The 25393-nt window shown below is 44.1% G+C and overlaps 1 protein-coding gene across 4 annotated transcripts in view; it reads left to right on the plus strand.

Annotated features, from left to right (window-relative positions):
* The window catches only part of pcbp3 (poly(rC) binding protein 3), a 125365-nt gene extending 106853 nt beyond the window's left edge, over nt 1-18512 (plus strand). For all 4 annotated transcript variants that reach the window (XM_035773032.2, XM_035773036.2, XM_035773035.2 and 1 more), the window contains 3 exons: nt 15308-15360; nt 15742-15911; nt 17252-18512. In XM_035773032.2, the coding sequence (XP_035628925.1) occupies nt 15308-15360; nt 15742-15911; nt 17252-17306 (278 nt within the window). In that variant the 3' untranslated portion in view covers nt 17307-18512. The remainder of the gene's footprint in view (nt 1-15307; nt 15361-15741; nt 15912-17251) is intronic.
* Nucleotides 18513-25393: the final 6881 nt, after the last annotated feature.

Raw genomic sequence — 25393 nt, forward strand, 5'->3', positions numbered from 1 at the left:
ATGTGGGATTCAATGACATTATAAAGGGCAGCTCAGAACAGCTGAAGATGGATTTTAAAGAACTGACTGGGTCTCTGCATGACACCAACAAACACCCCATAATATCTGGCCCTGTGCCTTCCCTAAATCATGGCATTGAATGTTTCAGCAGACTTGTAGCCCTCCATAACTGTCTACTTGACAATTGCAGCTCTGTGGGTGTAACATTAATAACAATTTTGATATCTTCTTGTTCTTGATATCTTCTTGTTTTATAAGGAGGATGGGATCCACCAAAATCATTTTAGTTCCTGGATCCTTTCACAGGATTATAAGGCTGCGATGAGACAATGTCTTATCAATGATCCAAGCCCAGCTTGTAACGCCGTTTGTCTGTCGAAGGAGAGGACCAAAATACAGCGTGGTGGTTACTCATGTTCTTTAATGAAAAAATAGCGATACATGAAATAACTAAATAAATACAAAACAACAAACGGAACGTGAAAACCTAATTACAGCCTATCTGGTGAACACTACACAGAGACAGGAACAATCACCCACGAAATACACAGTGAAACCCCGGCTACCTAAATATGGTTCCCAATCAGAGACAACGAGAATCACCTGACTCTGATTGAGAACCGCCTCAGGCAGCCAAACCTATGCTACACCCCTACTCAGCCGCAATCCCAATGCCTACAAAACCCCAATACGAAACACAACAAAATAAACCCATGTCACACCCTGGCCTGACCAAATATATAACGAAAACACAAAATACTATGACCAAGGCGTGACACAGCTCAGTTAATCCCTACCATTGTGTCGCTAAATTATCATAATGCTTCAGTAAATATAAATTATCCCAGGGGCGTTGGTAGACACAATGGTATTTACCTAAATTATGGCCCTCTAACTGCCCTGAATGCCTCTGCTGATACGACAGCTATTGTATGCAGTAATCATGTGCTTTTGAACCAGAGTTATACCGTTACCACTGAGGTGGTGTGCCCTAGTAGGAATTCCACTGTGTGCAGCTCACCCTACACTTAACACAAATAACATGAGCATGTTTACTTCTGCTAAGCTTCCCAGTAAAGCAATGAAAACAATCAAGCATCCCAGAAAAGTGCTAAATATAGCCCGCATTTACTTATTTGGGACAGAGGGGCAGTATTGAGTAGCTTGGATAAAAAGGTGCCCAGGGTAAACTGCCTGCTACTCAGTCCTAAAAGCTTGAATATGCATATAATTAGTGGATTTGGATATAAAACACTCTGAAGTTTCTAAAACTGTTTGAATGATGTCTGTGAGTATAACAGAACTGCAGGCAAAAACCTGAGAAAAAATGTAGCTTTCTAGTGACAGATGACATTCATATTCTGACTATCTCTGAAACTCACTTAGATAATACCTCTGATGATACAGTGGTAGCAATACATGGTTATATTCAGAACCACATTCCAGTAAAGCTTAGAGACGATCTAATGTCAAATATTGTTGAAGTAATATAGCTACAGGTTCATCTGCCTCACATGACGCCCATTCTTGTGGGAAGCTGCTATAGACCACCAAGTGCTAACAGTCAGTATCTGTATAACGTGTGAAATGCTTGATATTGTATGTGATATTAACAGAGAGGTATTTTATTCTGGGTGATTTAAATATTGACTGGCTTTCATCAAGCCGCCCAATCAAGAAAAAGCTTCAAACTGTAACCAATGCCTGCAACTGTCACGTTCTGACCTTTATTTCCTTTGTTTTGTCATTATTTAGTATGGTCAAGTTGGGGTGGGCAGTCTATGTTTGTTTTTCTATGATTTTGGGATTTCTATGTTTCGGCCTAGTATGGTTCTCAATCAGAGGACGGTGTCATTAGTTGTCTCTGATTGAGAATCATACTTAGGTAGCCTGGGTTTCACTGTTTGTTTGTGGGTGATTGTCTATGTTAGTTGCTTGTGTCAGCACAGTTCTTATGATAGCTTCACGGTCGTTATTTGTTTATTGTTTTTGTACAGTTTACTTCGTGTTTTTCGTCAGCTATTAAATGATGCATTCACACCATGCTGCGCTTTGGTCCGCTTCGATCGTGACAGCAACCTGTTTCAGGCTCATTCGACTTATCAGCATAGTTACAAACAGCACAGGAATGAAATCATCATGTATTTATTGCATCTTGTCACACCCTGACCATAAAAAGCTTTTATTTTCTTTGGTAGGGTAGGTCAGGGCGTGACTAGGGGTTTAGTCTAGTTTATATTTTCTATGCGGGGTTCTCATTGGTTTTTCTATGTTGGTGTTTTGGTATGATTCCCAATTAGAGGCAGCTGGCTATCATACTTAAGTAGCATTTTTTCCACCTGTGTGTTAAGGTATATTGTTTTGAGTTAGTGCACATAGCATCGCTGTTGTCACGGTTCGATGTTAGTTTATTTGTTTTTGTCTTTGTTCAGTTTCACTTTATCATAAACTCATGTGGAACTCAACATGCACTGCGCCTTGGTCCGATATTCACTCCAGCGAACGTGACAGAATATCCCGTCAAACCAGGACGAAGCAGCGTGTTCACCAGGTAAAGGATTTCTGGACATGGGAAGAAGTGATGGGGAGATGCAAAACCCTTGCGTGGAAACAGACGGAAGGAGATAATGGAGGACAGCGATGACGACAGGGTTCGCGGCTACAGAAAGCCCAAGGACAACCCCAATTTTTTTTTTGGGGGGGGGGGTGGCACATGGAGCTGGCAACTGAGCAGAGGATGGACCAGAGACTGTCAGGAAGGCAATGGCGAAGTTGGGAGAAAGTGAGATGAGATGTTGTGCAAGTGTGTTCAGCTCAACATCCGACCAGAGGATCCGGTTAGCAGTCTGGTGCAACCTGTGCCGGTTCCACGTTTCTGGCCTCAAGTGCGCCTCTCCAGTCCGGTACGTCATATGTCTCCTCCTCGCACTCTCCCTGAAGTGCGTGTCTCCAGACCGGTACGTCCTGTGCCGGCTCCATGCACCAGGCTTCCTGGGACGATCCCCAGTCCAGAGCTTCCGGCGACGGTCCACAGTCCGGAACCTCCAACGATGGTCCACAGCCCGGAACCTCCTGAGACTGTCAACGGTCCGGAACCTCCTGCGAAGGTCAACGGTCCGGAACCTCCAGCTCCATGACCGGAGCCTTCCCCTGCGTTGATGCCCAGTCTGAGCATGATGTCCAGTTTAGCTCCAAGGCCAGAGTTGTTTTCTGTGTTGGTGCCTAGTCCAGGCACAGCGTCCAGTCCCGCTCCATGGCAGGAGTCTTCTTCTGCACCTAGGTCCAGTCCAGGCACAGTGCTCAGCCTGGGTCCATGGTTGGATGAGCGGGATGAGCGGGTTCTCCGTCCTGCACCAGAGCCGCCCCCGATGCTGGTGGATCCGCGGGAAGAGCGACTTCGCACCGCACCGCACCAGAGCTGCCACCGACACTAGACACTCCCCCTCACCTGCCCTTTTTGTTTCAAGTTTTGCGGTCAGAGTCAGCACCTTTGTGGGGGGTACTGTTACGTCCTGACCATAAAAATTTTAAAAAGCATTTATTTCTATGAGTAGGTCAGGGCGTGACTAGGGGTTTAGTCTAGTTTATATTTTATGTGGGGTTCTAGTTGTTTTTTTACATGTTGATGTTTTGGTATGATTCCCAATTAGAGGCAGCTGGCTATCGTTGTCTCTAAGTGGGGATCATACTTAAGTCATACTGTGTGTTATGGGATATGTATATCAGCACTTTGATTACAATGAAAAGCAAGACGTGCCACTCTGTTCAGGGCCAGCTGCAGCTTAACTAGGTCTTTTCTTGCAGCACTCGACCACACAACTGAACAATAATCAAGATAAGACAAAACTAGAGCAGGAGGGATGAGGCAAAAGGAATAGCAAATAAGTGTTGCTGCATAACCAATTGGCAAATGTAATGCAAATTGACAAATCATGTGATTAAACTGAATAAAAAGAAGAAACTATACTATACTAAATAATAATAGTAAAAAGCTTTGGAGCACCTTAAATGAAATTTTGGGAAAAATGGTCAACTCAGCTCCATCATTCATTGAATCAGATGGCTCATTCATCACAAAACCCAATGATATTGGCTCATTCATCACAAAACCAATTACTTCAATGATTTTTTCATTGGCAAAATTAGCAAACTTAGGCATGACATGCCAGCAACAAATACTGAAACTACAGATCCAAGTATAACTAATCAAATTATTAAAGACAAGCATTATAATTTTAAATTCCGTAAAATTAGTCTGGAAAAGGTGAAAAAAAAGATTGTGTCTATCAACAATGACAAGCCCCTGGGATCCGATAACTTGGATGGAAAATTCCTGAGGATAATAGCGGATGATATTGCCTTTCCTATTTGCCATATCTTCAATCTAAGCCTACTAGATAGTGTGTACCCTCAGGCCTGGAGAGAAGAAAAAAGTAATTCCCCTACCCAAGAATAGTAAAGCCCCTTTTGCTGCCTGAGCCTGTTACCAACCCTTAGTAAACTTTAGAAAAAATACTGTTTGACCAGATACAATGCTATTTTACCGTACGCAAATTGACAACATACTAATAGAACGCTTGTGGGTAAGGACATTCATTCACTTACACAAATTACTGGTGATTGGCTGAGAGAAACTGATGATAAAAAGATTATGGGAGCTGTTTTGTTAGACTTCAGTGGGCTTTTGATATTATCGATCATTGTCTTTCAGATAGAAAAACGTATGTTATGGCTTTACGCCGCCTGCTATATTGTGTGTAAAGAGTTACCTGTCTAACAGAAGACACAGGGTGTTCTTTAATGGAAGCCTCTCCAACATGGTACAGGTAGAATTCCCCAGGGCAGCTGTCTAGGCCCCAAACTTTTTTCAATCTTTACTAATAACATGCCACTGGCTTTGAGTAAAGCCAGCATTGCTCTGCCTTTTTAACAACACTATCAACAAAACAGGTCCTACAGGCCCTAGTTTGTCTCACCTGGACTACTGTTCACTCGGGTGGTCAGGTGCCACAAAGAGGGACCTCGGGAAATTACAAACGGCCCAAAACAAGGCAGCATGGAGATATTGACTTCATCATTCCCCCACAAAACATGCCAGGTCTCTTCACAATCCCCAAGTCAAGAACAGACTATGTGAGAAGCACAATAATACATAGAGCCATGGCTACAGGGAAGTCTGTTGCACATCAAGTAACTGATGCAAGCAGTAGAATCAGATAAAAAAAATATTAAAATATACCTTATGGAATAGCAGGGAGTGTGATAAGACACGCACTCTACACACACGTACACATGGATTTTGTATTGTAGATATGTTGTAGTAGAGTAGTGGCCTGAGGGCACAAACTTTGTGTTGTGAAAAGTGTTATGAAATGTAATATCATGTGATATTCTAAACTGTATATAACTGCCTTAATGTTTCTAGACCACGGGAAGAGTAGCCAGAGAGGATGGGTGATGTTTTACATGCTCTTAACCAACTGTGCTATTTTCTTAGGTTTTGTTGTTGTTTACAACTTATTTTTTAACTAATTATGTAAATACTGTGGCTGCTACCGTCTCTTATGACCAAAAATAACATCAGAACAGCGATGACTCACCTCGAACTGGAGGAAGCTTTTTCCTTTAACGAGTCTAACGAGAAGAATATACTGTTTTTCCGGGAACAGGCCCAAATCCCTGTCATTCGGGCTGCCTTTTGAGAATTTGTGCAAGTGAGTAAACTCCCACTGTCATCTGTTCTATTTGCCAACGTGCAATCATTGGAAATCAAGATTATCCTGCCAACGGGACAATAAAAACTGTAATATCTTATGTTTCACCGAGTCGTGGCTGAATGACGATATAGAGCTGGCGGGATTTTCCATGCACCGGCCGAACAGAGAAGCTGCGTCTGGTAAGACGAGGGATGGGGGTGTGTGTCTATTTGTCAATAACAGCTGGTGTGCGATGTTTAATATTAAAGAAGTCTTGAGGTATTTTTCACCTGAGGTTGAGTATCCTATGGTAAACTGTAGACCAAGCTGTCTACCAAGAGAGTTGTCAATTGTATTATTCGTAGCTGTCTATTTACCACCACACACTGATGCTGGCACTAAGACTGCACTCAACCAGCTCTATAAGGCCAGGGACATTAATGCAGGCAAACTTAAATCAATTTTTCCTCATTTCTACCATTATGCTTTTTGCTGCATTGGTGACGGCATTTCCGGTCACAACTTGCAGACTTGTTTACGTTTTGCTGTGCATTTTGTTGCCAACCTTACTTTGCTACCTGACAACTTTAAGGTTTTTACTTTTTAATTACTGTTTATATGTTTGGTTTTTCCCTCACTCAACTTTTTGTCATTCAACTTTATAATAATAATAAATAATTATCACTCCGGAAGCTTTATCTGGACGTGGTTCGTCAGGACCTCCAACAGCTGAAGCTAAGTAGTAGCATTAACATGATGCCTTCTAATTGCAGTCGCTGTACTCATAATATAGAGGAGAACGATCGCCTTACGGCGAAGATAGCTGTGTTGCAAGCCCAGCTTCAGACGCAATCGTTAGGCAAGGGTAATTTAGGAAAGGATGAAACAGCGTCTGTGCTACCAGTAAGTACAGATAGTAATGTTAGTATAAATCCCCTTAACCGGTGTCGCTCATTCAGCCGATAGAAACTTTCAACCGGTTTTCCCCTTTAAGCAGCGAGTCGGAGTCTGAGGCCAAACCTTCTTTTGTCTCTACTCCTCCCGTCACGGGGTCAGAGACGCTGAAGCTTCCCACCATTAGCTCTGACAAATTGAAAACCCTAGTCATTGGCGACTCCATTACCGACTTAAAACGAATCATCCAGCGATCATACACTGTTTACCAGGGGGCAGGGCTACCGACGTTAAGGCTAATCTGAAGATGGTGCTGGCTAAAGCTTAAACTGGCGAGTGTAGAGAGTATAGAGATATTGTTATCCACGTCGGCACCAACGATGGTAGGATGAAACAGTCAGAGGTCACCAAGTGCAACATAGCCTCAGCGTGTAAATCAGCTAGAAAGCTGTGTCGGCAACGAGTAATTGTCTCTGGCCCCCTCCCAGTTAGGGGGAGTGATGAGCTCTTCAGCAGTCTCACAACTCAATGCTGGTTGAAAACTGTTTTCTGCCCCCAAAAGATAGAATTTGTAGATAATTGGCCCTCTTTCTGGGACTCACCCACAAACAGGACCGAGCCTGGCCTGCTGAGGAGTGACTGACTCCATTATAGCTGGAGGGGTGCTCTCATCTTATCTTCCAACATAGACAGGGCTCTAACTCCTCTAGCTCCACAATGAAATAGGGTGCAGTTAGTCAGCCTGACAGCTTATTGGAGTCTGCCACGAGCACAGTCAGTGTAGTCAGCTCAGCTATCCCCATTGAGACTGTGTTTGTGCCTCGACCTGGGTTGGGCAAAACTAAACATGGAGGTGTTCGCCTTAGCAATCTCACTAGGATAAAGACCTCCTCCATTCCTGTCATTATTGAAAGAAATTGTGATACCTTACATCTCAAAATAGGGCTACTTAATATTTGATCCCTTACTTCAAAGGCAATTATAGTCAATTAACTAATCACTGATCATAATCTTGATGTGATTGGCATGACTGAAACATGGCTTAAGCCTGAAGATTTTACTGTGTTAAATGAAACCTCACCTGCATCCCGCAAAGGCGGAGGTGTTGCTAACATTTACGATAGTAAATTTCAAATGTTCAAAAATAAATAAATATGTTTTCGTCTTTTGAGCTTCTAGTCATGAAATCTATGCAGCCTACTCAATCACTTTTTATAGCTACTGTTTACAGGCCTCCTGGGCCATATACAGCATTCCTCATTGAGCTCCCTGAATTCCTATCGGACCTTGTAGTCATAGCAGATAATATTCAAATTTTTGGTGACTTTAATATTCACATGGAAAAGTCCACAGACCCACTCCAAAAGGCTTTCGGAACCATCAACGGCTCAGTGGGTTTTGTCCAACATGTCTCTGGACCTACTCACTGTCACAGTCATACTCTGGATCTAGTTTTGTCCCATGGAATAAATGTTGTGGATCTTAATGTTTTTCCTCATAATCCTGGACTATCGGACTATCGGATATTTTTCCCTCATAATCCTGGACTATCGGACTATCGGATTTTTTTACGTTTGTAATTGCAACAAATAAATCTAATCTAATCAAATCAAATCAAATGTTATTTGTCACATACACATGGTTAGCAGATGTTAATGCGAGTGTAGCGAAATGCTTCCTGTAACATCGGGTGGTGTAGGTGTCCTGGAGGGCAGGTAGTTTGCCCCCGGTGATGCGTTGTGCAGACCTCACTACCCTCTGGAGAGCCTTACGGTTGTGGGCGGAGCAGTTGCCGTACCAGGCAGTGATACAGCCCGCCAGGATGCTCTCGATTGTGCATGTAAAAGTTTGTGATTGCTTTTGGTGACAAGCCGAATTTCTTCAGCCTCCTGAGGTTGAAGAGGCGCTTCTGCGCCTTCTTCACGATGCTGTCTGTGTGGGTGGACCAATTCAGTTTGTCTGTGATGTGTATGCCGAGGAACTTAAAACTTGCTAACCTCTCCACTACTGTTCCATCGATGTGGATACGGGGGTGTTCCCTCTGCTGTTTCCTGAAGTCCACAATCATCTCCTTAGTTTTGTTGACGTTGAGTGTGAGGTTATTTTCCTGACACCTAATCTGCTCAGACCCCAACCAAGGAGCATCAAAAGTCGTCCTATAAATTCACAGACAACACAAAGATTCCTTGATGCCCTTCCAGACTGCCTAACCAAGGATGTCAGAGGGAAAAAATCAGTTTACCACCTAACTGAGGAACTCATTTTAACTAGTTTGGCGCCACACCAAACTGGAAGTCTTCCGACTTGCTTGGAAAGACAGTACCGTGCAGTATCGAAGAGCCCTTACTGCTGCTCGATCATCCTATTTTTCCAACTTAATTGAGGAAAATAAGAACAATCCAAAATTAATTTTTGATACTGTCGCAAACTAACTAAAAAGCAGCATTCCCCAACTGAGGATGGCTTTCACTTCAGCAGTAATGAATTCATTAACTTCTTTGAGGAAAATATCACGATCATTAGAAGGCAAAATACAGACTCCTCTTTAAATCTGCGTATTCCTCCAAAGCTCAGTTGTCTTGAGTCTGCACAACTCTGCCAGGACCTAGGATCAAGAGAGACACTCAAGTGTGTTAGTACTATATCTCTTGACACAATGATGAAAATAATCCTGGCCTCTAAAACTTCAAGCTGCATACTGGACCCTATTCCAAGTAAACTACTGAAAGAGCTGCTTCCTGTGCTTGGCCCTCCTATGTTGAACATAATAAACGGCTCTCTATCCACCAGATGTGTACCAAACTCACTACAAGTGGCAGTAATAAATCCTCTCTTGAAAAAGCCAAACCTTGACCCAGAAAATATAAAAAACTATTGGCCTATATCGAATCTTCCATCCCTCTCAAACATTTTAGAAAAGGCTGTTGCGCAGTAACTCACTGCCTTCCTGAAAGCAAACAATGTATACGAAATGCTTCAGTCTGGTTTTAGACCCCATCATAGCACTGAGACTGCACTTGTGAAGGTGGTAAATAACCTTTTAAATGGCATCAGACCGAGGCTCTGCATCTGTCCTCGTGCTCCTAGACCTTAGTGCTGCTTTTGATACCACCAATCACCACATTCGTTTGGAGAGATTGGAAACCCAAATTGGTCTACACGGAGATGTTCTGGCCTGGTTTAGATATTATCTGTCGGAAAGATATCAGTTTGTCTCTGTGAATGGTTTGTCCTCTCACAAATCAACTGTAAATTTCGGTGGTCCTCAAGGTTCCATTTTAGGACCACTATTATTTTCACTATATATTTTACCTCCTGGGGATGTCATTCGAAAACATAATCTTAACTTTCACTGCGATGCGGATGACACACAGCTGTACATTTCAATGAAACATGGTGAAGTCCTAAAATTGCTCTCGATAGAAGCCTGTGTTTCAGACATAAGGAAGTGGATGGCTGCAAACTTTCTACTTTTAAACTCGGACAAAACAGAGATGCTTGTTCTAGGTTCCAAGAAACAAAGAGATCTTCTGTTGAATCTGACAATTCATCTTGATGGTTGTACAGTCGTCTCAAATAAAACTGTGAAGGACCTCGGCGTTACTCTGGCCCCTGATCTCTCTATTAACGAACATATAAAGACAAGGACAGCTTTTTTCCAGTTATGTAACATTTCAAAAATCAGAAACTTTCTGTCCAAAACTGATGCATAAAAATGAATCCATGCTTTTGTTACTTCTAGGTTAGACTACTGCAATGCTCTACTCTCCGGCTACCCGGATAAAGCACTAAATAAACTTCAGTTAGTGCTAAATACGGCTACTAGAATCCTTACTAGAATAAAAAAATTGGATCATATTACTCCAGTGCTAGCCTCCCTACACTGGCTTCCTGTCAAGGCAAGGACTGATTTCAAGGTTTTACTGCTAACCTACAAAGCATTACATGGGCTTGCTCCTACCTATCTCTCTGATTTGGTCCTGCCGTACATACCCACACGTACGCTACGGTCACAAGACGCAGGCCTCCTAATTGTCCCTAGAATTTCTAAGCAAACAGCTGGAGGCAGGGCTTTCTCCTATAGAGCTCCATTTTTATGGAATGGTCTGTCTACCCATGTGAGAGACGCAAACTCGGTCTCAATCTTTAAGTCTTTACTGAAGACTCAACTCTTCAGTTGGTCCTATGATTGAGTGTAGTCTGGCCCAGAAGTGGGAATGTGAACGGAAAGGCTCTGGAGCAATGAACCGCCCTTGCTGTCTCTGCCTGGCCGGTTCCCCTCTTTCCACTGGGATTCTCTGTCTCTAACCCTATTACAGGGGCTGAGTTACTGGCTTACTGGTGATCTTTCATGCCGTCCCTAGGAGGGGTGAGTCACTTGAGTGGGTTGAGTCACTGATGCGATCTTCCTGTCTGGGTTGGCTCCCCCCCTTGGGTTGTGCCGTGGCGAAGATCTTTGTGGGCTATACTCGGCCTTGTCTCAGGATGGTAAGTTGGTGGTTGAAGATATCCCTCTAGTGGTATGGGGGCTGTGCTTTGGCAAAGTGGGTGGTGTTATATCCTTCTTGTTTGGCCCTGTCCTGGGGTATCATCGGATGGGGCCACAGTGTCTCCTGACCCCTCCTGTCTCAGCCTCCAGTATTTATGCTGCAGTAGTTTATGTGTCGGGGGCGATTGTCAGTTTGTTATATCTGGAGTACTTCTCCTGTCTTACCGGGTTTCCTGTGTGAATTTAAGTATGCTCTCTCTAATTATATCTTTCTCTCTCGGTGGAGGAGGACCTGAGCCCTAGGACCATGCCTCAGGACTACCTGGCATGATGACTCCTTGCTGTCCCCAGTCCACCTGGCCGTGCTGCTGCTAAAGTTTCAACTGTTCTGCCTGCGGCTTTGGAATCCTGATCTGATCACCGGACGTGCTACCTGTCCCAGACCTATTATTTGACCATGCTGGTCATTTGTGAACATTTGAACATCTTGGCCATGTTCTGTTATAATCTCCACCCGACACAGCCAGAACAGGACTGGCCACCCCTCATAGCCTGGTTCCTCTCAAGGTTTCTTCCTAGGTTTTGGCCTTTCTTGGGAGTTTTTCCTAGCCAATGTGCTTCAACACCTGCATTGCTTGCTGTTTGGGGTTTTAGGCTGGGTTTTTGTACAGCACTTTGAGATATCAGCTGATGTACGAAGGGCTATATAAATACATTTGATTTGATTTGTCAAATGTGCAACCAGAGGGAAAATAACTCTCGACCTCCTTTTCTCCACAAACAGAGATGCATACAAAGCTCTCCTCCACCCTCCATTTGGCAAATCTGACCATAATTATATCCTCCTGATTCCTGCATACAAACCAAATCTAAAGTAGGAAGTACCAGTGACTCGCTCTATACGGAAGTGGTCAGATCAAATAAAATAAAATTGTATTAATCACATGCGCCGAAAACAACAGGTTACAGTAAAATGCTTACGTACGAGCCCCTAACTGACAGTGTAGTTAAAAAAAATATGAATAAGAATAAGAAATAAAAGTAAGTAATTAAAGAGGAGCAGTAAAAAAAATAATATATACAGAGGGTGCAGGTACAGAGTCAATGTGTGGGGGTAGAGTTAATTAAAGTGACTATGTAAGGGTTTTCCTGTGGTGAAGGAGAAGCGGACCAAAATGCAGCGTGGTGGTTATTCATGTTCTTTAATAAAGGAACTAGACATGAAATAACTAACAAAACAATAAATGTGGAAAACCAAAAACAGTCCTGGTGCAAATCAGAGACAACTGCCTCTGATTGAGAACCATACTAGGCCGAAACATAGAAATACCCAAAACCTAGAAAAACAAACAGACTGCCCACCCAACTCACGCCCTGACCATACTAAATAAATACAAAAGAAAGGAAATAAAGGTCAGAACGTGACAGTATCCCCCCCCCCCAAAGGTGCGGACTCCGGCCGCAAAACCTTGACCTATAGGGGAGGGTCTGGGTGGGCGTTTGTCCGCGGTGGCGGCTCTGGCGCGGGACGCGGACCCCACTTCACCATTGTCTTAGTCCGCCTCCGTGGCTCTCTAACCATGGCAACCCCTCTCAATGACTCCACTGGACAGAGGGGCAGCTTGGGACAGAGGTGCAGCTGCTCGGGACAGAGGGGCGGAAGCTCTGGCGCCTCTGGGCTGAGGGGCTCTGGCGCCTCTGGGCTGAGGGGCACTGGCGCCTCAGACTCCGGCAGCAGCGCCGGACAGGCGGGAGACTCCGGCAGCAGCGCGGGACAGGCGGGAGACTCCGGCAGCAGCGCCGGACAGGCGGGAGACTCCGGCAGCAGCGCGGGACAGGCAGGAGATTCCGGCAGCAGCGTGGGACAGGCGGGAGACTCCGGCAGCAGCGCCGGACAGGCGGGAGACTCCGGCAGCAGCGCCGGACAGGCGGGAGACTCCGGCAGCAGCGCGGGACAGGCGGGAGATTCCGGCAGCAGCGCCGGACAGGTGGGAGACTCCGGCAGCAGCGCAGGACAGGCGGGAGACTCCGGCAGCAGCGCGGGACAGGCGGGAGATTCCGGCAGCAGCGTGGGACAGGCGGGAGACTCCGGCAGCAGCGCCGGACAGGCGGGAGACTCCGGCAGCAGCGCCGGACAGGCGGGAGACTCCGGCAGCAGCGCCGGACAGGCGGGAGACTCCGGCAGCAGCGCGGGACAGGCGGGAGATTCCGGCAGCAGCGTGGGACAGGTGGGAGACTCCGGCAGCAGCGCCGGACAGGCGGGAGACTCCGGCAGCAGCGCCGGACAGGCGGGAGACTCCGGCAGCAGCGCCGGACAGGCGGGAGACTCCGGCAGCAGCGCCGGACAGGCGCAAGTTCTTTTCCCTCTGTTTCCACATTTAGCATGTTGATAGAAAATAGATAAAACTGATTTAAGTTTCCCTACATTAAAGTCCCCCACTACTAGCAGCACTGCCTCTGGGTGAGCGTTTTCTTGTTTGCTAATGGCGGAATACAGCTCATTGGTGGTATGTAAACAGCTACAAGGAATATAGATGAAAACTCTCTCGGTAGGTTATGTGGTCTGCAGCATATCATGAGAAACTCAGGCGAGCAATAGCTCGAGCAATAGCTCGAGACTTCCTTAGATATCGTGCACCATCTGTTGTTTGCAAAAATACATAGACCACCATTACCAGACGCCACTGTTCTATCCTGCCGGTACATCGTCTAACCAGCCAGCTGTATGTTGATATTGTCGTCGTTCAGTCATGACTCCGTGAAACATAAGATATTACAGTTTTACATGTCCCGTTGGTAGTTTAATCTTCCCAATAACTCTTCCATTTTATTGTCCAAAAGTTGCATGTTTGCGAGCAGAATTGAGGAGAGTGGGGGTTTATTCGATTGCTTCCTACTCCTCAGAAGGCCGCCCTCCAGCCTCTCTTTCTCCATCTCCTCTTCACGCAGCTCACTGGGGTCGGGCCTGTTCCTGAGGGAGCCGTATATCCTCCGCCTCGGGCTTGTCAGAGTCGTGAAAGAAGAAAAAGGATTCTGCTAGGATTAGGAAAAGGAAAAAGGTTTTAGCAGCAACATTATGTACAAAAATAGTACAAAAATAAGTTACAAACAAGCAAAAAAACACAACCGGTTGGGGGCACGTAAAACGTAAAACTACACTTTAGATTCATGGATGCGACACTACAGGACTGTTTTTTAGCACAGACTGGAATATGTTCCGGGATTCATCCAATGGCATTGTCTTGCTGTTTTTCATGGTTCGGGCTTGGCCCTTTAGTTCCATGGAAGGGACATTGTAATGCCACAGCATACAATGTCATTCTAAACGATTCTGTGCTTCCAACTTTGTGGCAACAGCTTGGGGAAGGCCCTTTCCTGTTTCAGCCCCCGTGCACAAAGTGAGGTCCGTACAGAAATGGTTTGTCAAGATCGGTGTTGAAGAACTTGACTGTCCTCCACAGAGCCCTGATCTGAACACCGAGCCAGGCCTAATCACCCAACATCAGTGCCAGACCTCACTAATGCTCTGGTGGCTGAATGGAAGCAAGATTGCAGCAATGTTCCAACATCTCGTCGAAAGCCTTCCCAGAAGTGTTGAGGCTGTTATAGCAGCAAAGGGGGGACCAACTCCAAATTAATGCAGTTATTTTGGAATGAGATGTTTGACGAGCAGGGGTCCACATACTTTTGGTCATGTAGCATATATTCAAATTTGTATCCCCATGCCCACACAGTCTGACTGAGCATTTCAGTGGCTAAAGGAGGCCCAGGGAAATAAATTATAACAAGTTATAAAAATAAATAATAATAAGTGAACAAAGTGATGATTTAAACATTTAAATTAAAAAGACAGCATAGGGGCTTTAAACAAAATATTTTTCTCAGAGCAATTGTATTAGTATAAAATAAAAAAACATTCCTGTTATTTGAGCATACAATATAGCTCAGTATTTTTATTATTTATTTTATACAATCTTTTTTGCTCATCTCTGTCAAGGGTGGCAATACATTTGGATCCCACTCAATGGGATCTCTATTATGTTGGATCTCACCCCAAGGGCACGACTCTCATGTTGACTACTATGGTAACAAACTAAGGTCCTTGGTTCATTGATGCCTTAGGACTGCAATCCTGAGACCAAGGTCCTGACTCACAGCAAGACATCCTCCAATTGATAAAAAAATGCTATTTATGCCATGCTCTCTCCTTCCCTGTTCCCCAACACAGGTTTGGATACCAGCCCCCCGGCCAGTACTCATGAACTCACAATTCCAAATGATGTGAGTAAAGGACAACAGTAGAATAAACAACTAATGAACCGGTATCAGGGTCAACTCATTTAAACTCTTCCCCACAAGATAACTTTTACTGTGAAGACAAATATTAGTTAACACAGACATACACAGACTTAAAAATGCTGCCTTGTAACACCATCAACTTTCAATGACATGAAAAATACCTCATGAAAAATGAAACATTTCTCAAATTACTTTAAATTAATTTCTTGTATTTACTGGGTTTCAATGGAACTGACCCTGCAATGAGCCAATGATGTCACACTGCTTTCACGATTGAGCTTTTTAAAGCTCAAATCAATGAAAGCCAGCCCAAGGCTTCTGTTCCAGGTTTCCCAGTTAAGAACCGCTGCCATTTCTTCCCAGCTAATAGGCTGCATAATCGGGCGCCAGGGAACCAAAATCAACGAGATCCGCCAGATGTCTGGGGCGCAGATCAAAATCGCTAATGCCATGGAGGGCTCGTCGGAGCGCCAGATCACTATCACAGGAAGCCCAGCCAACATCAGCCTTGCCCAGTACCTCATCAACGCAAGGTAACCTCTTACCCACCGCCAACATCAGAGCGCCTACACTAATAATGCTAATGCAAGTAGTTAGCATGAGGCCGAATCAGTGACCTCCAGTACATTTCAGTGTGAAATGGTTGTCTGAGGAGGAGTCCTTTGTGCAAAGAAGCCTTCTGTCAAATGCCTCCACGGCTATTTCTGGCATCAATATGAGTCATAACGTGTGATGGCAGTTAGGTGGCAACAGACCTAACCCAATGACATGTTTTATTAGTCAGTAATTGATTACATTTTGAAAATGTTGTGTCATTATTGACGAGGATTATATAAATATTGTGATTGATCTTTCATGGCAGGCTGCTTTAGGTTAAGTGTCACTGCTCTGGCTTATGACTGAGCCCAGTAGAAAACACATCCACCTCAACACAGGTAACAAGTAACACATAACCTAGTGGTTAGGGCATTGGGCCAGTAACCGAAAGGTTGCTCCATCGAATCCCTGAGCTGACAAAGTAAAAAATATGTAGTTCTGCCCCTGAGCAAGCCAGTTAACCCACTGTTTCCCGGGCGCTGTGGATGTTGATTATGGCAGCCCCCTGCACCTCTCTGATTCAGAGGAATTTGGGTTAAATGCAGAAGACACATTTCAGTTGAAGGCATTCAGCTGTACAACTGACTAGGTTTCCTTTTCTGTATCAAGCTCTTTATTTATAGATAAATCAAGTAGGCTATTACAGAGGATTCAGCCGGTGTGCATCCCAAATGGCAGTCTACTTCCTATATATTTAGGGAATAGGGTGCCATTTGGGACCGAGACTTTGTCCTAGCACAAAGTCCATTAACCTTTTAAATAGAAGGGAATCTGACCCTGGTGGTTGTTGGTAGCATCTACTCCTGTATTTGCCAGAGGCAGTATAGCCAGGAGCTGAGCAGTGTATTATACAATATTGGAGATGAAATTTGTATTTTAAAGTTCCCTTATGCTCTCACCTCTCTCCTTCTTCTCACTGTCCTCTAAAACCACTATTTCATTATCACAAAACAAAATTAAAATCTTTTTCCCATAAAGTTTCAGAAATGTTCATATAATTTATCTTCAAAGTTGGGTCATGGTCATGAGAGCACGGAGAACAAAGGCCAGGTAGTCTGTCCCTGTTTTAGTCCGTTTTCTTCCCTATGAACACAACCCTGAAATGAGACAGTGTCAGGGGTACAGTCCCAATCCATATGCTTCAATCCTTACTGATACACACAATTTACAACATGAGGGCTTTGTTTTATGTGACTTCTTTCTTTTAGGGTTTGGTTTGCAGAGGAGCGGTTGGAAAGAGACTAATGGCTATGCTTTCCCACAATTCCACTGACAGGTTCAGGGACGTGGCTGCCATGTGGAATGACCCGTCATCCATGACAACATCCTGAGGCCCAAATCTGGTTCCACTATCAAGAAGCTAACAGCAGCAACTGTCTCCCCATTAACCCCATGTATACTCCCAGAGAACTTAATGGCTACCTGATTCCTTTAGCACTTGACAATTAATTAAGCTTTTAGCAGCTTTGAATAGGCTAAAGAGGCTATTTGTAAAGCAAAGTGAAAAAAATTGACTTGAATTCTGTTCATGTAATGTAAAGAGTTTACGTATAGTGTTTCAGCATGCCGAATGCTTAGGATAATTGTTACATTATTTTTCTGTAGTTAATTGTCAGGCAAGTAAAAATGGATAAAAAGTGGAAAACAAAAAAATATTTTGCTATACTGAGCAATTGCTATAAATATTGCTATACTGAGCAATGCTATTGGCCATGAGTCTCGAGTGATGTGATGCGTTTGTGAAGAAATATTGTTGCGTCAAATTTTGAATGAAAAGGAAGTGCTTTTTATGTAAATAGTAAGGAGGTTTCGGAGCTTCTCCTTTTTGCAGGGAGACTTAAATTATTAAGTCAACAACTTCTATTGTGATAAAGGACTACGTTTGAACTCACACTATTTGTAGTTCAAGAGACTTAGGTGCAGGTTTTTCAATTAGGGAAAATCCAGAATTAGATTGGATTGGTTTTTATCAAAGTGCATCATAAAATCCATATGCATGACCAATATACAATAGTAAATGTAACATGGAGACCTAAAAAGCCAGAATGCTGCAGAGTTTCACTGTTGTGTGAAAGTGTCCAATCTCTTTTTTCTATATTTTTCCTTCACCCTTCCCTTCTCCCCTCTTCCTTAACTATTCTCTGCTGACGTCTGAGGTCACTGGAATGTGAACACTAATTTCTACCCATCATTCTTCACTGCATCACACGACCCATGTGCCAATGGCATTGCACGTTTATTTTTGTTCTCTGTATTTATCTGTCCTGCGTCTTTAAGTGATCCTAACTAATTTATTATATGTAAAGTTAACATGATTCTCCTCACCTGCCCTCAACATACTATTCAAAGGACACTTTATTTTTTGGCATTATCATGTGCTTTACTGTAAATTCAGTTTATTTAATAATTATAAAACACAGCTATCGTGTCTATGCTCATGATATATGCAGGGTTCGAGAGAGACTAACCATCCCAGAATTGTCCCGAAGTGCAATTTCAAACTCCCCAAAAAGAAAATAAACTGTCCCAAATTAAAATACGTGTTTGTTTTTAAATGTTTTGATTTGCTAACATGGGTCTAGGACCAAGGTAATTCACAATGCTTTAATAGTAGGCTAATAAGTTTACTATTGAAATAGGCTAGGACAGTCAACTGAGCCAGGAATTCACATCAGAGTATTTGCCTCTAAAAATGCATACATTGGAATAATATCTGAATATATTTTGCATAAATAATTACATGGCAAAGTTTTGGGTGATATGTGCACAGTAAATCTTGCTGGGGCTAACTACAATTTTTATTTAGATGCATGTCAGCAAACCAAATACACAACACTAAACTATACATTACTTGCACTATAGGGTGACAAATTGTGCTCCTAAACTGTCAGGGCCTACATAAAGCTGTCTCAACAGCAGAGCTTTCTTTTCAGCACCATGGAGTGAATCCTTACCACTGCTACACCTGGTTATCAGCGGAGCCTCGTCTGGCAGCGAAACAGTTCATTTTTACTCCTTAAAAAAACATATCTGATATGGCTGACTTGCTTAAACAAATGTGGTTTCTACTGACAATTGAGATGTACAAACTATGGCATAACGGAATGACGAGCGGATAAGAGGCCATTCGTAATTTCGATTAAGACATCAATTAACCGAGCTAGGATGGACGAAGTCAATATAACTCTTTGTTCAGCATTTTTTAAATGTATAGTGACAGAATTCAGAACATGGGCTGTTATTTCAGTGATCTCCCTGTACACCAATTCAGAACCGTAGGATAAATAAAGGGGGCATATAAGCAGCCAAGTAAAGCTCCTACAATAAGTAATGCCATTTTCATAAAACAGGCTATATGCTACAGGTTCACCACCAAGTCAGAACAGTTGGCTAAGTTATGAGTGGGAATTAGGCTAAGGCACAAGCTTACTACACAACATACACTTAGTATTACTTTCTTAGCTACAGATACATATCTCGTGGGCATATTACATAATTTTTGCAGCAGCATACAATACACCTTTGGACTCACCTTGTTGTGCTGTGCTAACTTGAACAGGAAGGTGAGCGGCGGTCCTTCTCGTGGACAAATTATGTCATCAAACGTTGTCATCAAAGTCTGGCATTCTCTAGATTTATGATGCTGTCAAGACAACAAGGTTGAATCGTGACGTCAGTGATCTTCAGGTTGAAGCTCTAGAAAGAGACCATGGAATTCCGATCTAGAAGACCAGTTGGAGCTAGTTTTTTCCCAAAGTTTCTATTTGTCTTGAACTCACTGAAGACTGAAATGTCCCAGTTCCGAGTTACCAGCTGTTTTGAATGCGGCAGAAGTCATGCTGGGTTGACAGCATGGCCAATGTATTCAACGTTTTCTGGCCCATGGTGTGTTGCGAGTGAATATTTAACCTTTTAAGCTTGGAAAAGAGACCCTTAAACCCAGACATGGACCACACAACCTCTCTACTGAATAGCAGGCTAGTGATTGCTTTGCAATTCTTGCAGTTGGTCACTGATTCCTTCCAGACCACTCATTGTTGAATTTGCGATTTCCAACTTGTTGTGTAATGTTTATGTCCAATGGCTGATGAGTATGTTTCATCTATAATTTCTCTTCATATGACAGGAATTGAAAAGCATTTGCCAGTAGATTGTCGACTTGATTAATGAAGATGACCGCTTTCTAGCTTGCGGGATGAGATTTTATTAAAGCATGATGTTGACATGATCAGTCCAATCAAAGCTACTGTAGATATAATGTCATTTTATCTGTGGCCATTTTATCTGTGACCTTGAGCCTTCTTTGTTGGGCAATTCTAATGTAAGTCTATGGCAGTACCCAAGGGGCTTGCACTCACCGTAGATTTTGCGGTGACGTAGTGTGTCAGGATCACAACACAACTAGAGAACATTACCCAATCACGACGCAACTAGAGAACATTACCAAACCCTATGTTTTGTGCTATGCCAAGTTTGTATGCGGCTTTAACCTTTTGTGACTAGGGGGCAGTATTTTCATTTTTGGAAAAATAACATTCCTGTAGTAAATTGGATATTTTGTCAGGCCAAGATACTAGAATATGCATATAATTGACAGCTTAGGATAGACAACACTCTAAAGTTTCCAAAACTGTAAAAATATTGTCTGTGAGTATAACAGAACTGATATTGCAGGCGAAAGCCTGAGAAAAATCCAACCCGGAAGTGACTCATCTTTTGAAAGCTCTGCGTTCCAATGCGTCCCTATTGAGCAGTGAATGGGCTATCAACCAGATTACTTTTTCTCCGTATTCCCCAAGGTGTCTACAGCATTGTGACGTAGTTTTACGCATTTATGTTGAAGAATACCCGGAAGCGGCTACATTGCGAAAGCGGTCACCTGATGGCTCTCCGAGTGATTCTCGCGTAAAATACAGAGGGAGCCATTATTCCGATTGGTCCTACTGAAAAACCAATTGTCCCGGTGGATATATTATCGAATAGATATTTGAAAAACCCCTTGAGGATTGATTATAAACAACTATTTTGCCTACGAAAATAATATTTTTGGAAAAAAGGAACATTGGCTATCTAACTGGGAGTCTCGTGAGTGAAAACATCCGAAGCTCATCAAAGGTAAACGATTTAATTTGATTGCTTTTCTGATTTCCGTGACCAAGTTACCTGCTGCTAGCTGGACAAAATGTTATGCTAAGCTATCGATAAACTTACACAAATTCTTGTCTAGCTTTGGGTGTAAAGCATATTTTGAAAATCTGAGATGACAGGGTGATTAACAAAAGGCTAAGATGTGTCTCAATATATTTCACTTGTGATTTTCATGAATAGGAATATTTTCTAGGAATATTTATGTCCCGTTGCGTTATGCTAATTAGTGTCAGTCGATGATTACTCGGCACTTCGGTCCCGTGGCTGGGGTCTTTGACATTTTTTTAGGTTTTAGGGCCTTCCTCTGACACCGCCTGGTGTGGAGGTCCTGGGTGGCAGGCAGCTTTGCCCAGTGATGTATTGGGCCGTACGCACTACCCTCAGAAGTGCCTTGCGGTCAGAGGCCGAGCAATTGCCGTACAAGGCAGTGATGCAACCGGTCAGGATGCTCTTGATGTTGCAGCTGTAGATCCTTTTGAGGATCTCAGGAACCATGCCAAATCTTTTTAGTTTCCTGAGGGGGAATAGGATTTGTCGTGCCCTCTTCACGACTGTCTGGTGTGTTTGGACCATTCTAGTTTGCTGTTGATGTCGACACCAAGGAATTTGAAGCTCTCAACCTGCTCCACGACAGCCCTGTCGATGAGAATGAGGACCCAAATCAATCCCAGACCAACAGCAAAGGACCTTGTGAAGATGCTGGAGGAAACAGGAACAAAAGTATCGATATCCACAGTAAAACGAGTCCTATATCGACATAACCTGAAAGGCCGCTCAGCAAGGAAGGAGCCACTGCTCCAAAACCGCCATAAAAAAAGCCAGTCTACGTTTTGCAGCTGCACATGGGGACAAAGATTGTACTTTTTGGAGAAATGTCCTCTGGTCTGATGAAAAAAATAGAACTGTTTGGCAACATTGACTATTGTTATGTTTGGAGGAAAAAGGGGGAGGCTTGCAAGCCGAAGAACACCATCCCAACCGTGAAGCATGGGGTGGCAGCATCATGTTGTTGGGGAGATTCCGGCAGCGCCAGAGTGAAGGATGACTCCGGCAGCGCCGGAGTGAAGGATGACTCCGGCAGCGCCGGACAGGCGGGAGACTCCGGCAGCACCGGACAGGCGGGAGACTCCGGCAGTACCGGACAGGCGGGAGACTCCGGCAGCTCCGGAGTGAAGGGCGATTCCGGCAGCTCCTGGCTGACTGACGGCTCTGGCAGCTCCTGGCTGACTGACGGCTCTGGCAGCTCCTGGATGACTGACAGCTCTGGCAGCTCAGGACAGGCGGGAGACTCTGGCAGCTCAGGACAGGCGGGAGACTCTGGCAGCTCAGGACAAGTGGGAGACTCTGGCAGCTCAGGACAGGCGGGAGGCTCTGGCAGCTCAGGACAGGCAGGAGACTCTGGCAGCTCAGGACAGGCGGGAGACTCTGGCAGCTCAGGACAGGCGGGAGCACCTGTTGGGAAAAGACGGAGAGACAGCCTGGTGCTGGAGGGCTGGTGCGTGGAGGTGGCACCAGATAGACCGGACCGTGAAGGTGCATAGGAGCTCTTGAGCACCGAGCCTGCCCAACCTTACCTGGTTGAATGCTCCCCGTAGCCAGGCCAGTGCGGCGAGGTGGAATAGCCCGCACTGGGCAGTGCTGGCGAACCGGGGACACCATGCGTAAGGCTGGTGCCATGTACACCGGCCCGAGGAGACGCACTGGAGACCAGATGCGCTGAGCTGGCTTCATGGCACCTGGCTCGATGCCCACTCTAGCCCGGCCGATACGAGGCGCTGCAATGTACCTCACTGGGCTATGCACACACACCGGTGACACAGTGCGCCTCACGGCATAACACGGTGCCTGCCCGGTCCTTCTCACTCTCCGGTAAGCACGGGGAGTTGGCTCAGGTCTCCTACCTGACTTACCCACACTCCCCGTGTGTCTATCCCCAATAAATGTTTGGGGCTGCCTCTCGGGCTTCCTTGCCAGCCGTGTTCCCTCGAAGCCCTGGCTCCCATTACCTGCTGCCTCCACTCTCCTGGCTGCCTCCACCTGTTCCCATGGGAGGCGATCCCTTCCAGCCAGGATCTCCTCCCATGTGTAGCAACCCTTGCCGTCCAAAACGTCCTTCCATGTCCAGGAGTCCTGAGATCGCTGCTGCCGATACCACGGTCCTTTTTTGGTGGGTGGTTCTGTAATGCTTGTCATCTGGGGAAGGAGAGGAGGACCCAGGTGCAGCGTGGTAAGTGTTCATATTATTTAATGTCATATGCAACACTAGACAAAATAACAAACCCGACAAACAAACAGTCCTGAAAGGTGAAACAAAAACACTAAACAGGAAACAACCACCCACAAAACACAATGGAAAACAGGCTACCTAAATATGGTTCTCAATCAGGGACAACGATTGACAGCTGCCTCTGATTGAGAACCATACCAGGTCAAACACAGAAAAAGAAAATCATAGACAAACTAACATAGACAACCCACCAACTCACACCTTGACCATACTAAAACAAAAGACAAAACAAAGGAACTAAGGTCAGAACGTGACATATATTTATGGTTGATAATTCGCTTCTTGCAGATCAATATTAGATACATTTATCGAGATCGGTTTAAACTTTAACATAAATTCAATTACGTTTTTTAATTTGGAACGGTGGTTGTTATTATGTGTATTTTTTTTAATAATAAAATATAATGTTTTTATCATAATGCTTAACATCCAATCATAAACATATTTTTGCTGAGGGTCTTTCTTCAAATATTTATTGTTAGAAAAAATGTAAGTTGCATGTTATATGTGTTATAAGTTATTCTAAGCTCTCCATAACCTGTGTTACAGTGACATAAGCACAATTCCAAATTGACTCCTAGCCTACATCCAAAGGCGTACTTGCACCTAAGAACTCCAGTAGCTCTGAGAGGATTGGGTCGCTGTAGCGTTATCGTAATAGCTTCATCTTGCCTTCTGACTGGCTGGATGGAAATGTTGTCATATTGCTTTCACTTATCCAATCGTCCCATAGTCAGAAGTAGTGGCTATGGGGAAGAGACTGAGGAGGTGTTACCCCTCCGAGGGCCTAATCTCTATCCCGGATATTTTGACAGAGCCTGCATCTGAGGCTGGACAAGTCAAGGTTACCCCATGAACCATCAGGGGCGCCAGTCCAGCATTGGGGACATGGGCAACTAATGCCATAAGACACGTACTTTGGACCAGTGATGCACATTGCTGTAGAAGGGAAACAATAAGTCATGCCAATGCCATTTAACATGCTGTTATTTTATTGAGTGGTCATCCAAGAATAGTTAATTATACCAACAAATAAAACACCATCCAACTTGGACCGGAGTTAGTAATGCTTTGTCTGAAGCTATTTTTTACTTTCAAAAGCCAGGAAGAAAAATACATTACAATGATATATTTTACTTTATAAGGACTGAATGCTAAGGCTACTAAACTTGCTCGGACAAAGAGAATCAACTTCAATTAGCACTGACGTGTGAAGCGAGAGGTGTCGAAGCCTTTGAGCCCAACAAATGGCAGGCTACCCCACCCAGATCCGGAGGCCTGGGTTTTATTAACTAAAATGGGTCAATCCAGATATGTTGGTCATTACTGAGATGTGGTTAAGGAAGAGTGTTTTGAATACTGATGTAAACCTTTCTGGTTATAACATTTTTCAGAAAGACAGATCTTCCAAAGGTGGGGGAGTGGCAATCTTTTCCAAGGATCACCTTCAGTGCTCGGTTGTCTCCACCAAGTCTGTCCCCAAACAATTTGCTGGTTTTAAATATTAGACTTTCAAATAGCTATTGACTGCTGCTGGGTGCTATCGTCCTCACTGGCCTGTACCTTAACTGCCCTAAGCTATCTCCTGGCCCCTTACGCCAAGTCTGAATTTTTCCTGCTATGGCACCTGAACTGGGAGATTCTTAAACCACCCGACCAAGTCCTAAGCAATGGGACTCATAATCTTTCTCAGATTATTACCAATCCCACAAGATATGACTCCAAACACCCAGAAAAGGCTACTCTTCTTGATGTTATCCTCACAAATAATCCTGATAGGTATCAGTCTGTTGTTTTCTGTAATGTCCTTAGTGATCATTGTTTTACAGCCTGTGTTTGTAATGGCTGCTCAGTGAAACAACCTGTCCTGATTTGTCATAGACATTTGATAAAAAACTTTAATGAGCAAGCCTTCCTTCATGAACTGGCCTCTGTAAAACGGTGTAGAATCATCTTGATCCCCTCTGTCGAAGACGCTTAGAC

The sequence above is a fragment of the Oncorhynchus keta genome, chromosome 7 (genome assembly GCF_023373465.1).
Source record: "Oncorhynchus keta strain PuntledgeMale-10-30-2019 chromosome 7, Oket_V2, whole genome shotgun sequence".
Taxonomy (NCBI): domain Eukaryota; kingdom Metazoa; phylum Chordata; class Actinopteri; order Salmoniformes; family Salmonidae; genus Oncorhynchus; species Oncorhynchus keta.